General features: G+C 35.9%; 1 protein-coding gene across 2 annotated transcripts in view; it reads right to left on the bottom strand.

Moving 5' to 3' along the window:
• sigmar (Tumor necrosis factor alpha-induced protein 8-like protein sigmar) overlaps nt 1-15,000 on the bottom strand; it is a 192,933-nt gene that overhangs the window by 16,466 nt on the left and 161,467 nt on the right. For both annotated transcript variants that reach the window (XM_068348082.1, XM_068348081.1), the window contains one exon: nt 6,321-6,471. In XM_068348082.1, coding sequence (XP_068204183.1) covers nt 6,321-6,470 — 150 coding nt within the window. In that variant the 5' untranslated portion in view covers nt 6,471. The remainder of the gene's footprint in view (nt 1-6,320; nt 6,472-15,000) is intronic.

Raw genomic sequence — 15,000 nt, 5'->3', positions numbered from 1 at the left:
TTTATTGTGTTTGTGTGTGTAGGTTATGACGTTTTTGCGAGTAATTGGAAGTTCATATTTCTCTCTCTAATATCCGTTGCAATTTCAGTCTAATGTTAACAGACTGGCTGATTAACTTACGTAACTTGGTGTTAGAGTATTTGCATTCTTTCCTGAACTTACTGGATGAATACTGAAAATGCCTTTGCAAGAGATTAGGCTCTCTCTCTCTCTCTCTCTCTCTCTCTCTCTCTCTCTCTCTCTCTCTCTCTCTCTCTCTCTCTCTCTCTCTCTCAGGCTTCGAAGGTTAGCGTAAATGTTTATTAATGTTTAAATATGCATTTTAACACTTTTAAAAATGTTTTTGTTTGGTATATTTGATGGCAAAGGACAAGAGGCATATTCAAAAGGAATCATTAATGTTGATTTACAGATTTTTCGAAGGCCGAAAGAAAACATCACCCTTTTATTTTATACAAATACACACGCACACATACAAACACAACACACACACACACAATTATATATATATATATATATATATATATATATATATATATATATATGTGTGTATATATATATGTATATATATATGTATATATATATATATATATATATATATATATATATATATATATTTCCGCTCATGCACAGCTCTCCCTGTCCTTAGGGTATGAGGAACAGGGTTGAAGCCATATCCTGGTGAGAGAGGTTACGTGTCCGTGTGCATATCTATCTAAATATTTAGCCCTCACTTTTGACGGGTCGCGTACAGTAGCTCTCTTCTCTCTCTCTCTTCTCTCTCTCTCTCTCTCTCTCTCTCTCTCTCTCTCTCTTTATATACATATATATATACTGTATATACACGTATGTATGTATCCATGTATGTATCATAGGGGCGTATATGTATACAATAAATCATAACTTTACCGCTGTTTCAGATTTTCCCCCCAAAGTTGAATTCCATGGTTTGTTAACGTGTTAAAATTAAAAAAAAAAGTATCTTTAATAAACTTTCCACCCCAACACATACTTTTAAATTGCGATTCTTTTGCATTTAATATGGAGATATATCCGACTAACACATTCAAAAGCTGGTAAATGTTTGAAATGGCGAAGGTCTGTACCAAAACAGTTTACAATACGAGTCTGCAAGGGTGAGTTGGTGCGTGTATAGAAATATAGATGATTTACCTCATGGGAATTCCGCCAGGTTTCGAATCTCGAGTCTTTTGTGTAGACATTACTCATCGTCGATTAGGATATGAGAGAGGGATTTCCGGTCTCGGACTTTTGGTATACATTAATTTCCGTTCTCTCTCTCTCTCTCTCTCTCTCTCTCTCTCTCCCAGACCATCCAAGACTGGAAGATGCAAAATACACCGGGAGATGCATAAGCAACTCTCTGGTGGATATACGAGGTGCCTCACACTGAGGGACCTGGGGGAACCAAAACATAGAATAAGGCAATAAGGTAAGGCTCTCTCTCTCTCTCTCTCTCTCTCTCTCTCTCTCTCTCTCTCTCTCTCTCTCTCTCTCTCCAATAATAATTCAAGATTTCAGCCCAAGACCCAATATATGTTATCAAGCATTCGTGGGTTTGATAAATTTTAGTCTGATTTTCCAGAACTCTGACCTGTTCAAAAAAGAAAGAAAAAAAAATCCGGAGAGCTAACAGTGAGTGTCGAAACTTAACCTTTTCTTCTCTGACTTTTCTTTCGAATATACAAAGGCCGAGAGATAATTAACTGACTATCAGTATCGTCATTCTACACATTTTCGTTTGTTTCTTAAGTAAATTCTACATAAAAAACAACTTTAGCGCATTTTTCTTTAGTTATGGGTACCTGAAACTCTAGGCCTCAGATCCGGCTAAGTAATCTTCTGGTTAAAGTAAACAATATCAAATATTTGTAATTTAACTACTGGCGATAGATAAATCATCCTATTGATCAATAAATAACATTCGAAAATAACACCACGTTTGATTTGTTCTTCAGTAGAAACTTGCTCTTTTTTTCATAGACCAATGGTAGATCACATATCCTTTGTGAATTCTAATCTAGATTTAGTTTAACACCTCGCAAGAAGGCTGTTCTCTCGAACGTCATGAACCACTAAATAAAGAAAAACCATTATGAATCTCTAACGTTCACTAATTCACTCTTTACTCACCGCCAATGATGAAAAAAAAAATGACAGATATATGTCTTTTTTTTTGCATGTCTACACTTGGTCTTTGAGACAGAGACCCTTTCAAGGAAACGTCCCTGTATTCTTTCAATTCAAAGATGACCATGACCATTCTTTTACATTAAGCACTGCTTCATCACGATATTGCGTCAGTCCCTTTACATATATTTTTGATGATTTTAATCTGTCATTGCAAAATAACTATTAACCTACACATGAATATGAACTATTTATTCTGAGGGCTGTCGTAGCCTATTGAAAACGTCCATACTGACACTGCTGGATGGCAGTTCCAACCTCGCTCAAGGTTGAGAGTTTATAGTAAAGTCTGTCCATGATGTTTCATACTCATGTAAGATTTATGTGAAATCTCAAGCAGACTGGAATGGGATTTTGCATGATCTTTTGTACTTGAATTGGTTACAATTGTATAGTAGTGTTGATCCTGTTGTCCCTTTGAATGAGAATCTAGTCAAAATAATTAATAGGCGTATCCCTTCATGTATACTAAGGTACTGAGTGAAGGACAAACCATGGTTCAATGATGAATGTAGACGTGCTTATTTGGAGATGCAGGAGGCCTATCATCTTAGGAAGGGTAACAGATCAGATTTGACTTGGAATAACTATACTCAGCTTAGAGCTTTTGCTCAGAGAGTTTATGCTTCAACTGAAAAGGAGTACAATTTAACCATAAAAGAAACACTTTCTGGTACAACTCAGGAACATAAATGGTGGTCTACCCTTAAATCTGCACTCTTTGGTGTAGATGCAACAGTTCCTCCTTTACTTTAACCAGATGGCTCAGTCACTCACTGTCCAAGGGAAAAGGCAATCCTTTTGGTAGATGTGTTTGACAGTAAGCAAAGTAATGAGAAACTCGAACTTCCTCATTCCGGTTTTCCTGAGGCTAAACTTACTAGTTTAGCTTTTCGACCTAGTGAAGCTAAAGTTCTCTTGGTGGACCTTGATGCTTATGAAGGTGTAGACCAAAATGGTATTTTTTCTTTGTTTTTTATAAAGACTGCAGATTTCTTAGCTCCAAAGTTATCTGTTATTTTGTGCAAGTTAGCAAGAGGAGGAGCTTGTAGCAGTTGTTGGAGAATTGGTAATGTTACTCCACTACGTAAATGTGTTTGTGGTAGCTCAAATACAACTGATTACCGCCCAATTCCCATAACTCCCATATTATCTAAAGTTTTTGAGCGTCTTTTGGCAAAAATTTGTGATAACTCCCATATTATCTAAAGTTTTTGAACATCTCCTGGCAAAACGTCTTGATAGGTTTGCTGAAGGTAATCATCTGTTCCCTAGTTTGCAATTTGGTTTTCGTAAAGGCCTTGGAGCATGTGATGCCCTTCTTACAATCTCCAATGCTGTACAGAAATCCCTTGATTGTGGTCAGGAACTTCGTATGACTGGCCTTGATTTTAGTGCTGCCTTTGACCGTGTTAATCATGAGGCCCTTGTTTTCAAACTCAAACAGTTGGGAGTGGGTGGGTCGTTTCTTAGCATTATTATTGATTTTTTAAGTAATAGATCTCAGAGTTGTTGTTGATGGGCACCTTAGTGAGTATAGGAAAGTGATATCTGGTGTTCCACAGGATAGTGTTCTTGGCCCATTACTTTTCATACTATATACACATGACATGTGGTTTGGCCTAGAAAAAAATCTTGTTTCATATGCTGATGATGCTACTCTATTTGCATCAATTCCATCCCCTGAATGTAGATCTGCGGTTGCTGAGTCCCTTAATAGAGATCTAGCTAAAATTAGTGCATGGTGCAAATTATGGGGTATGAAGTTGAATCCTAACAAAACTCAGTCTGATTGTAAGTAGGTCAAGGACAGTGGTTCCTCAACATCCGGATCTTAACATTGATAATGTTTCTTTAACTTTGTATGACTTAAAATTTTAGGCGTGATTCTTGACAGCAAATTTACTTTTGAGAAACACATTAGGTCTGTGGCTTCTTCAATTGCAAAAAAAAAAAAAATTGGCTTATTGAGAAAGTCTTTCAAGATTTTTGGTGATCAATCTATTCAGAAGTCTTTTAATTCTTTCATTCCACTTTGTTTCGAGTATTATTCTCCTGTCTGGTCTCCAGCTGCTGACTCTCATCTTAATTTGTCGGACAGGAACTTACGGTCAATTAAATTCCTTATTCCTGATCTAGATATTAATCTCTGGCACTGTCGTTCAATTAGCTCATTATGCATGTTGGACAGTATTTTTTACAATTCTGACCATCCTTTACATTCAGATCTTCCCGGACAGTTCCATCCTGTTCGTAATACTATGTATGCAGTTAATTCTAATAGTCAGGCCTTCTCCATCACGAGGTTCAATACTACATAGTACTCTAGAAGTTTTAATCCAGCTGTGACCAATCTTCCTAATCGGGTAGTTAAATTTGTAGAATTTCAAAAGTTCAAACTTGCAGCAAATATTTTCATGTTGAAAAGGCTGACATAAGTATTTCTTTATAGTTTATATATGAAAGATCTGTTTTAATGATGTTAATGTTTTTAAAATATTTTATTCTAATTGTTCCTTACTTCTTATATTTTTTATTTATTGTCTTATTTCCTTTCCTCACAGGGCTATTTTTTCTTGTTGGAGTCCTTGGGCTTATAGCATCTTGCTTCTCAAACTAGGGTTGTGGTTTAGCTAATAATAATAATAATAATAATAATAATAATAATAATAATAATAATAATAATATATGGTTAGTTTACAGGTATGGTCAACCTCTAGGACATTGTCCTGTTCCCTGCCTCTGACATTCATGCATGACCTTTAAACCTCTAAACACCTAATAAACACAAGGTATTCTCTGATGCCATCAGTGGACAGGACCACATTCCTATAGGCTAATTGGGAAGTAGTCTATAATTTTTCTTTCACTAAGGATGTTTTTTTTTTTTTTTTTTTTTTTGCTGAACAGGCTGATTTTAGTCTTTTCATATTTTATATATGACATTTATTTTAACGTTGTTACTGATCTTAAAATATCTTATATTAATCATTCATTATTTCTCATGTAGTTCATCTATTTCCTTATTTCGTTATTCACGGGGTTACTTTTCCCTGTTGGAGTCCTTGGGCTTAAAGCATCCTGCTTTTCCAATTATGGTTATAGCTTGGCTTATAATAATAACAATAAAAATAATAATAATAATTATTATAGTTAAGATTAATATTATTATTATTATTATTATTATTATTATTACATGCCAATCTGCTGCTCTTGTTTGAAAAGACCAATGACGGGAAAAGCATAACACATCAAACTATCGAGCTAGTCCTTGAAGGACTATAACTCTTGAGGTAGGATCTCAAAAAATGGCTTGATCAACCTACATACCCGATTCTAAAATTTATCAAGTCTAAGTTCACTGTTTGCAATGGGTTAACACTTAAATTTGAATTTTTTTTTATTATTATTACTATTATCATTATTATATACCAGTGAATTTATTCTTGTTACTGTTTTCACATAACAGCTGATTAGAAATATCACATCGAAATATCACTTTACTTTTTAAAAATTCTCAGTATTTTTCTTCTCGTATTGTAAAAGCAGGATATAGCCTTGTTAACACAAGCAGAGCTAAGGGGGGGGGGGACCATTTTAGGCATTGACGTTATTACGCTAGATTCTTTTTTTAAGTTAATTAATTTTCGTTAGATTCGTTAGATTATAGCCAAAACTAGATATGATATCATATTTGGTACTTCTGTTTCCCCGTATGTTTTACAGGCAAGAATGCCTCGTTTTCATAATCCCTTATTCCAGTAGTATCTCTGCTGCTAATAGTTCATTCAATAATCAGTTTCCCTGGCTTCTAGAACACGCTAATTTTAATAAATCCGGGCCATAATTTCTTTTGGTAGGAAGTCCCAATAGTTTTTATTTCTCATTTTATAGTTTTATATAACCTTGTCGCCTAGGTAAGTAAATTAGATTGTCTTTACCTTAAGATTAACACTGTAAATTTATGAATTCATTATAATTCATCATAATTCATTAAAATTTTAGGCAGTATTAAGTCATAATTGTTATATAATTTTTCTGACCTCTACATAATCTATGCACGTCAGTCTAACCCTAAAATAATGGCAACATTTAAAAAATGAACTTACATAAGCCTTAGCGAGATTGTACATGTTGTCGAGTATGTTGGCGTGCGTGTCATCGATGAAGTTCTTGGCCATGCTCTTGTTGGATATCTTACTCAGCAACTTCTTCTGCGCCTTCAGGCTGATCTCTCGTGCCCTAAACGTGTCTCCCATCCTGTTGGCAAGAGGAAAAAAAGGCATCAATTCGCATAACGTCGTGACGTCTTCAGTGAAATATGACTTAAACGACATTGGCTTCAATATAGCACAATGGGATGACCTCCATTTGGGAGATGATATTTTCCTTAAGGTGATATTTATGAAATTTGATTTGATGAAAGATCTAAATGAGTGTTTCGGTACGCATGGGAGATGTTTAATCTACCCAGTAAAGGATTAGATATATAAGGGAGTTTTCTTGAATTGTAGGGCAATTTTACTGATATTGAACTCTTTAGACAAAGAAAAGAATGGAATTAAAGTGGCAACACCAAACTAATCCACACATTATAAGCTGATATAGATTGAATATGTATACATGGTCAGTCTCTAGGGCTTCGTCATGGTTGATAGGGCAATGTCACAGTCCCTTGCCCCTGCCATTCATGAGTGGCCTATAAACCTGTAAACCTTTAAACTAACAAGTACATACAGTTTATATCTAAATCACTACTTAGTTAGGATACACCCACATATAACACTTACAACCGTGTCGAAATATTATGCATGCGCTTGTATATTTTAATTCTTCTATCTCTCCCTTTTTATCTTTCTTTTCTCAAGTCCTCTTAGACCAAGTTGACTCGGGTCACTTCATTTATCATGCCACATATGTAATCTAATTAGTTCTGTTAACCTTATGTTTTGTTAATGCTATCCTAAGAGTAACATCAAATCTTCTCAGAAATACAGATTCTCTCTTAGTTTATATATGCATGTATACACACACAAACACAACACACACATACACACACACACACACACACATATATATATATATATATATATATATATATATATATATATATATATATATATTTCTTTTGGGTGGAGATAACTTAACGTGGTGAAAGGGTTTGTGTATCGACAAGATCAGCAAATCTGTACTAGTTAGGGACACCCGTACTAGGTTGGTTTGCTGTGAGCGATTTGACTAAAGTATCCTACCATTTTTAATCTGCAGTGGACACCATAGTTATGAAAACGGCCATACCCCAGACATGACTAAGGATATGACTGAGGCCTTTGTCTTGCAGTGGACTAGAAACGGTTGCATTTGTCATTGTTGCTGTTGACAAATGAATACTATATATATATATATATATATATATGGGTGTGTTCATATATATATATACATGTATACGATATATGATATGTATACCTGAGTACACACACACAAATAAATTCATATATATATATATATATATATATATATATATATATATATATATACATATATATATATGGGTGTGTTTATAAATATACATGTATACGATGTGATATGTATACCTGAGTACACACACAAATAAATTTATATATAAATATATATATATACATATTATATATATATATATATATATATATATATATATATATATATATATATATATACTGTATATAAATATTGGCTAAATGTTATGTCACTGTCATGCCAGCTTCCTGGACCAGGGTTCGACTCCCTGACCGACCAAAAGCTATGATCCCGAGGTATAAAGTTATAAGAGAAAATCCAGACATTAAGGCGTGAAAATACACGGCTTAATTGAATATGAAAAACACGTCTAAAAGTGCAAAATTTATCATATATATATATATATATATATATATATATATATATATATATATACATATACTTATATATATATATACACTGTATACATACATATAATATTTATGTATATGCCAATATTGCACGAAGGGCGAAGGTATAACCTTGCTGCCCTATCTTTTCTTTTTCCTTTCTCTACCCGGGGACGACTCTCAAATAAAACACGATTTGGAAGAAATATCCCAGAGATATGAGGAAAAGCACTTGCAGTCTGGCCCTGGAACATTGGGAAATCCATTTCAAAATCATTGCCTCTAAAATTCCCAGCCCAAGTCAAAATGGTTCAGAATAAACTAAAGCTGCCTCGTGATCAAGTTTTCGACCTTTAAGAAGAACAAAGAATTATCTTATTTTATTGATATGTTGTTCGGGTGATCTCATAATGTTCGCTATCTCACTACGATAACATCTAGGATAACATTATCCTTTAAAAGAATAAAAAGAGAAGCTTTGAACTATAGCATATAACATTCTATATTATTTTATTATTATTAATGGCCAAGCTACAACCCTAGTTGGAAAAGCAAGATGCTATAAGCCCAGGGGCTCTAACAAGGAAAATAGCTCAGCGAGGAAGGGATACAAGGAAAAATAAAATATTTTAAGAACAGTGACATTAAAATAAATATCACCTATATAAACTATATAAACTTTAACAAAACAAGAGGAGGAGAAATACGATAGAATAGTGTGCCTGAGTGTACCTTAAAGTAAGAGAACTCTGACCCAAGACAGCGGAAGACCATGGGGCAGAGGCTATGGCACTACCCAAGATTAGAGAATAATGGTTTGATTTTGGAGTGTCCTCCTAGAAGAGCTATATATAGACTATATATGAGAATGATAGATAACAGATCGACATTAAAAATAATAGAATGGTTTCCTAGAGATTGCAAAAGAAGCAGAGGAAGGAAGAGAAGACGATGGATTGACGAGCTAAGAAAATTTACGGGTATAGACTGGCATAGAAAGACCATAAACAGACGGGAGTAGAAGCACATGTCTGAGGCCTTTGTCCTGCAGTGGACTAGCAACAGCTGATGATGATGATGATGATGATGATATAGACCACATTATAATGTTCAGTAAAAAAGAATTGATTCTAACTAAAATATAATTAGATATACTGATTAATACGGGAATGTATTCTTAAAGGACGAAAAATATCATGTGTGTCTTGCCTATTTTCGTAAGTCCCAAGCAGTAATTGAAAAATGGAATTCTTCTTTTCGCAATATATTTTCCATAATTCTGATCATCCTTTACATTCAGATCTTCCAGGACAGTTCCATCCCAGCCTGTTCGTAAAACTAGGCATGCAGTTAATTCTAATAGTCAGGCCTTCTCCATCATGAGGCTCAATAATACACAGTTGTATTCCAGCTGTGACAAAGTTGTGGAATGATCTTCCTAATGGGGTAGTTGAATCAGTAGAACTTCAAAAGTTCAGAATTGCAACAAATGTTTTTATGTTAAACAGGCTGACATACCTCTTTTTTTTTTTTAGTTTATATATGGCATATCTGTTTTGATGTTGATACTGTTTTTAAAATATTTTATTGTTTTCTTCTCATATCGTTTATTTAATTCCTTATTTCCTTTCCTCACTGGGTTATTTTTTCCTGTTGAAGCCCTTGGGCTTATGGCATCTTGCTTTTCCAACTAACTAATAATAATAATAATAATAATAATAATAATAATAATAATAATAATAATAACAGGCGTTGGAAACACTAATGGCATTCGGGTTAAATGTATCAACAATGTTCCAGACATTATACTTTTTCCTCCTGCATTTCCACTGCCTTTTCCCACACCTGTCCTTTCAGGAACATTGGTTTTGGCGAGACTTTCCGTTATTTGCTTTCCAACAGTTTATCCAACAGCCTGCTGCGTTAAGGTTGAATTATTATTTTGTTTGTGTAAGTTCTGTCGTCAAAGAAGCTCTACTTCGAAGAGGAAAGTTAGATGAATTATAAATATATGTTCGTTTTATACAGAAGTCCGATGAAAATTTACTTAATCTTCTGAATATTTTTAATATGATTTTTAAGTAATTCATTTTTATTTTTCAGAATATAATTCGACTGCTATACTTCGTAAGGGAAAGTTAGATAAACATATGTTCGTTTTACACAAAAGTCCGATAAAAATTTTCAGAATATCCTTAATATTCTTTATGATTTTTCAGTAATTCACTTTTATTTTTCAGTATATAATTCGATTGTTACTTGAATGACAGAACTGAATACAACATTAGAGAGAGTTACAAGGAGTTACAATGATTTTGGATGTCTCAAGGCCTTTTAAGTCCATCCGCGGAGACTCAATTTGCTCTTTGGTAGAGTGATTTAGTTTAAGCATTTAGAGAGTTCTTATGATCTTGTCTATTTTATTCTTGATTTCGTTTACCGTCTTACTGTTTACTACATCCACAGGAAGTCTATTCCAAGTATTTGCTATTTTGTATGTAAAGAAATTGTCACATTGAGTGGTGTTGTATCTTTTTTTTATTTTGAGAGAGAGAGAGAGAGAGAGAGAGAGAGAGAGAGAGAGAGAGAGAGAGAGAGAGAGAGAGAGAGAGAGAGAGAGAGGTTGTAAGTGCATGGTAACGTTTGCCCATCTTCCCAATTACTCAAAGTGTGTTTTACACCCATTCTGTTCCCGCACCAGACGCAGGTCAACAGCTTAACACAGGTCACGCCCTGCTCAAGTATAAGGTTACGCAAAAATTAGGATTACGTGATAGTGCAACACTTAAGCTAATTGATATCCTTCGATCAAATATTTTCTTAGCAAAGTCTCCATGAAATGACTATAAACTTTTCTGTTGTAATATTGTATAAAGGGTGAAGCATTAGGAAAATAGGTTAAAATTTGAAGGTTAAGTAAAACGCATGCGCGTTGAGAGAGAGAGAGAGAGAGAGAGAGAGAGAGAGAGAGAGAGAGAGAGAGAGAGAGAGAGAGAGAGAGAGAGCAATAAACGTCAAGTGCGGTTGATATTAAAGTCGAAACTTTTTCTTTTCTTTTTCGATATCACGTCCAACTGTGCACAGCTTGGGAAATAAAAGGCATTCCTATCTTCTGTACTGTCATCCTCAACGTTATTCCATACATTCATACTTCGAAATACTGATTCATCTCTCTCTCTCTCTCTCTCTCTCTCTCTCTCTCTCTCTCTCTCTCTCTCTCTCTCTCTCTCTCTAATAAACATCACAAGAATAACGAATTTTTTCGAGATGCATTTCTTCAATACCTTCAACATCCGGGTATGTTTTCGCTACGGCAAAGCATTTCATATTTCGCAATATCGTTTTGAACATCTTAAAGTTCTCTCTCTCTCTCTCTCTCTCTCTCTCTCTCTCTCTCTCTCTCTCTCTCTCTCTCTCTCTCTCTCTCTCTCTCTCTCTCTCTCGAGCTACAAATAGCTTACATAACGTCAGTGGAATTCAACCCCACTTGTGTGGACCATTTGGCTTGCAAATGAAAACAGTCTACGTTGAAAATGAATCACAAATATTAATATAAACCCCTAAAAAATACGTGTTCCCTTATCATCTTTCTTATTTAGGGTTTATTTAGGGTTGTGATGGCCTATTGGAAACGTCCTTGCCTCGCGTTCTATCAAGCCGAGGTTCGAATCTCGCTCAGGCTGGATAGTTTCTTGTAGAGTTAGCAACTTAGCACCCTTGTAAATTAAGGATGGGAGGGAGGTTTGGGGGAGCATATAGATCTACCAAGTCAACAGCAGCCATTGCCTGGTTCTCCCTTGTCCTAGCTTGGGTGGAGAGGTGGCTTGGGCGCTGATCATATGGATATATGGTCAGTCTCTAGGGCACTGTCAGTCCCTTCTTTTGCCATTCATGAGTGGGTTTTAAACCTTAAAACCTATGAATTTAGCTATGGAAACTTCTCTCTTATATATAAACTTGAGGACTTAAGGGTTGTTTCTATTTCGTTTAAACCCAAAATTTTATTGAGGGTTTTAAATTCTTTATTAAACTTGAGTATCTAGGAAGGTGATTTTTAGACCTAAGCTTTTAGGGAGGGTTATTTCATTTTCGATTTAATCTTGGGACCTTTGGGACGTTTCTTTTATCCGATAACAAACTTTAAGATTTTTTTTCTTATCTAAACATATCCTTTTAGTGAGTGCTTTATTTCTCTTATTTAGATCTAAGCAGTTAGAAAGATATCTAATCTTATCCGGTGCTAATTACTTCTCTGTTTAAGCCTTGAAGGAAGTTATTTCATATTCATCTTAAACTTACAATATAAAAGGGGATTACTCTATTCATTTCTAGGTAGACTAAGATCAAAGCTTTCAGGGAAGGTAGACATTTTTTTTATTTTACTTTATCTGAAGCTCTCAGTGAATCTTGTTTTTTTTTTTTTTTTCATTCAGACCCAAGCTTTATGAAAAGATTACCTTAGTCTTTAATCTAAACATAATTTTTTTAGAGGAGTGTTTTAGTGATATCAGTTTCTTTTTTAAACTATGAAAAATCTATTCCCCGCTAAACCTCATCGACGCACAGTCAAAACTCCAGCGCTGTGATTTTGCAAGAATGTTGCAAGGTATGATGATGCAAATCAATGTCACCATGGCCACCTGGGGTATTTCTCACAACATAGACGAGCAAGGATGCAATCCTTTCCTTTTTTCTGACATCCTACAGGAGTGAATTATGGCTCTCATTGGCCTTCGGATAATTTCGCTGGGATATCTTCCCATCTTGGAGTTCACAAGTATGCAGTAAGTACTCCCTTGTCCCTAAGTAAACTTCTTATTCTTTCCCACCGTTATCCCTACATTAAGGGGTCGTTGCCTGATGCGCCCTGTCCAATACCTTCAAGCAAAGGCATCCTCTTCTACCAAATATCTCTCCTTATCATAAATCAAATTCTCTGCCTCCCTCTTGATCTTCTCCCCTTAACAGGTTCCTCCCAAGCCTTCCTTACTCCCCCCCCCCACACACACACAACCATCCATCTTCAACACGTGCCCACAATATCTCAGTCGTGGCACTCTTATCACCTATGTAATCTTCACAACAGTGTATCTGCACAACCATCCATTTATATTTCCTATGGTAACAGTTTCTAGAGCTGTACACCTTACTAGCACTGTGGTAGCATTTAAAAGGTTTAAAGGTTTAAAGGTCGCTTATGAATGGCAGAGGCAAGGGACAGTGACACTACCCTTGCCATTAGAACAATGACCTAGAGACTGACCATATATTATATTATATGATCAGTGCCCAAGCCTCCTCTCCAAACAAGCTTGGACCAGGGAGGGCCAGGCTGTGGCTGCTGATGACTCAGCAGATAGACCCCCCCCACCCCCCTAACCTTAGCTTACAAGGATAGTAAGGTTGCAGACACTAATGGCACTAACGAGTCTGAGCTGGACTCGAACCCCCGACTGGCAAACACCAGGCAGAGACGTTACTAATCAGGCCACTAACCCGGTAAATAAACTGACAAGACATATGTGGTTGATTTCAGCCTCAAATAGAGGCTCATCCAACATTAAGAAGGATTCCTTGCCCATGGATATCAAAACCCTGAGCTACGCAGTCCTTTGCCATGAAATATGGAGCATTGGCATTTCCTAAGGCATTAATATCAGTAGTACCGCATATTACTCATAACTTATGGGTTGTAGTGGCCGATGTGGTAACGTCCCGCTCAAACTCGTTAGTTTCTTTGGTCGCTACAACCTCACCACCCTTGTGAGATAAGGTTTAGGGGAGCCTATAGGCCTATCTGCTGAGTCATCAGTAGCCACTACCTGGCCCTTCTTGGTTCTAGCTTTGGTGGAGAGGGGCCTTGGGCGCTGATCATATGTATATATGGTCAGTCTCTAGGGCTTTGCCCTCCTTGATAAGGCAAAGTCACTGTTCCTTACCTCTGCCATTCATGAACGGCCTTTAAAGCTTCAAACTATCTGTCTTGTAAAATGCAGGTTAAACACATAAATACATTCATACACGAATAAATAAATATAAACATACATCAGAAGTAAAGGAGTTGGGAATAAGGCATTTGTTTCCTTAGCACCATTTCTTATTTCATTCTGGGCACGTACAAACACAGAAACTTCCCCCAGAACAATAGTTAGCCCTCTCTTAATGACCTCATAATAGAAGTCCATTACCTCGAGCTGGCAACGGTCTCATTCTCGTTTTGCACCTAAAGTGACTCTGCTTGGGTGTGGGCGTCAGGTGAAAGGGGGGTGGGGTGGGGGGGGGGGTGGTGGGGGTGGGGGGGGGATGGCCAAGAGGAAGTCAATCTCATTAACATAATTAATGAGTGTGGTGCTATTACGCCGCTTTCTGTCATACCCGAGAAGCTGATTCATGACGATGGTACTTTAATTTCTACTTGCGTACCCTTCTCTCTCTCTCTCTCTCTCTCTCTCTCTCTCTCTCTCTCTCTCTCTCTCTCTCTCTCATAGGTACGTGTGTAATTTGTTGCATTATTATCATTATTATTATTATTATTATTATTATTATTATTATTATTATTATTACTTGCTGAGCTACAGCCCAATTTGGAAAAGCAGGATGCTATAAGCTCAGGGTCCCCAATAGGGAAAATAACCCAGTGAGGAAAGGAAACAAGGAAAAATTAAATATCTTAAGAACGGTAACATTAAAATAAATATTTCCTACATAAATTATAAAAAATTTAACAAAACAGGAGGAAGAGAAATGAGATAGAATAGTCTGACCGAGTGTACCCTCGATTATTTACCGTGTCAACTTTTCATTCCCAGTAACATCTTACTTCATAATTTGACTGTATGCACATAATGATTTCACTGTCAAAGCTCCCTTAATTCTACCCTCTCTGCTTGACATTAACCAGAGA

The sequence above is a fragment of the Palaemon carinicauda genome, chromosome 24, assembly GCF_036898095.1.
Source record: "Palaemon carinicauda isolate YSFRI2023 chromosome 24, ASM3689809v2, whole genome shotgun sequence".
Taxonomy (NCBI): Eukaryota; Metazoa; Arthropoda; class Malacostraca; order Decapoda; family Palaemonidae; genus Palaemon; species Palaemon carinicauda.
This window is presented reverse-complemented; position numbering and strand designations above follow the sequence as displayed.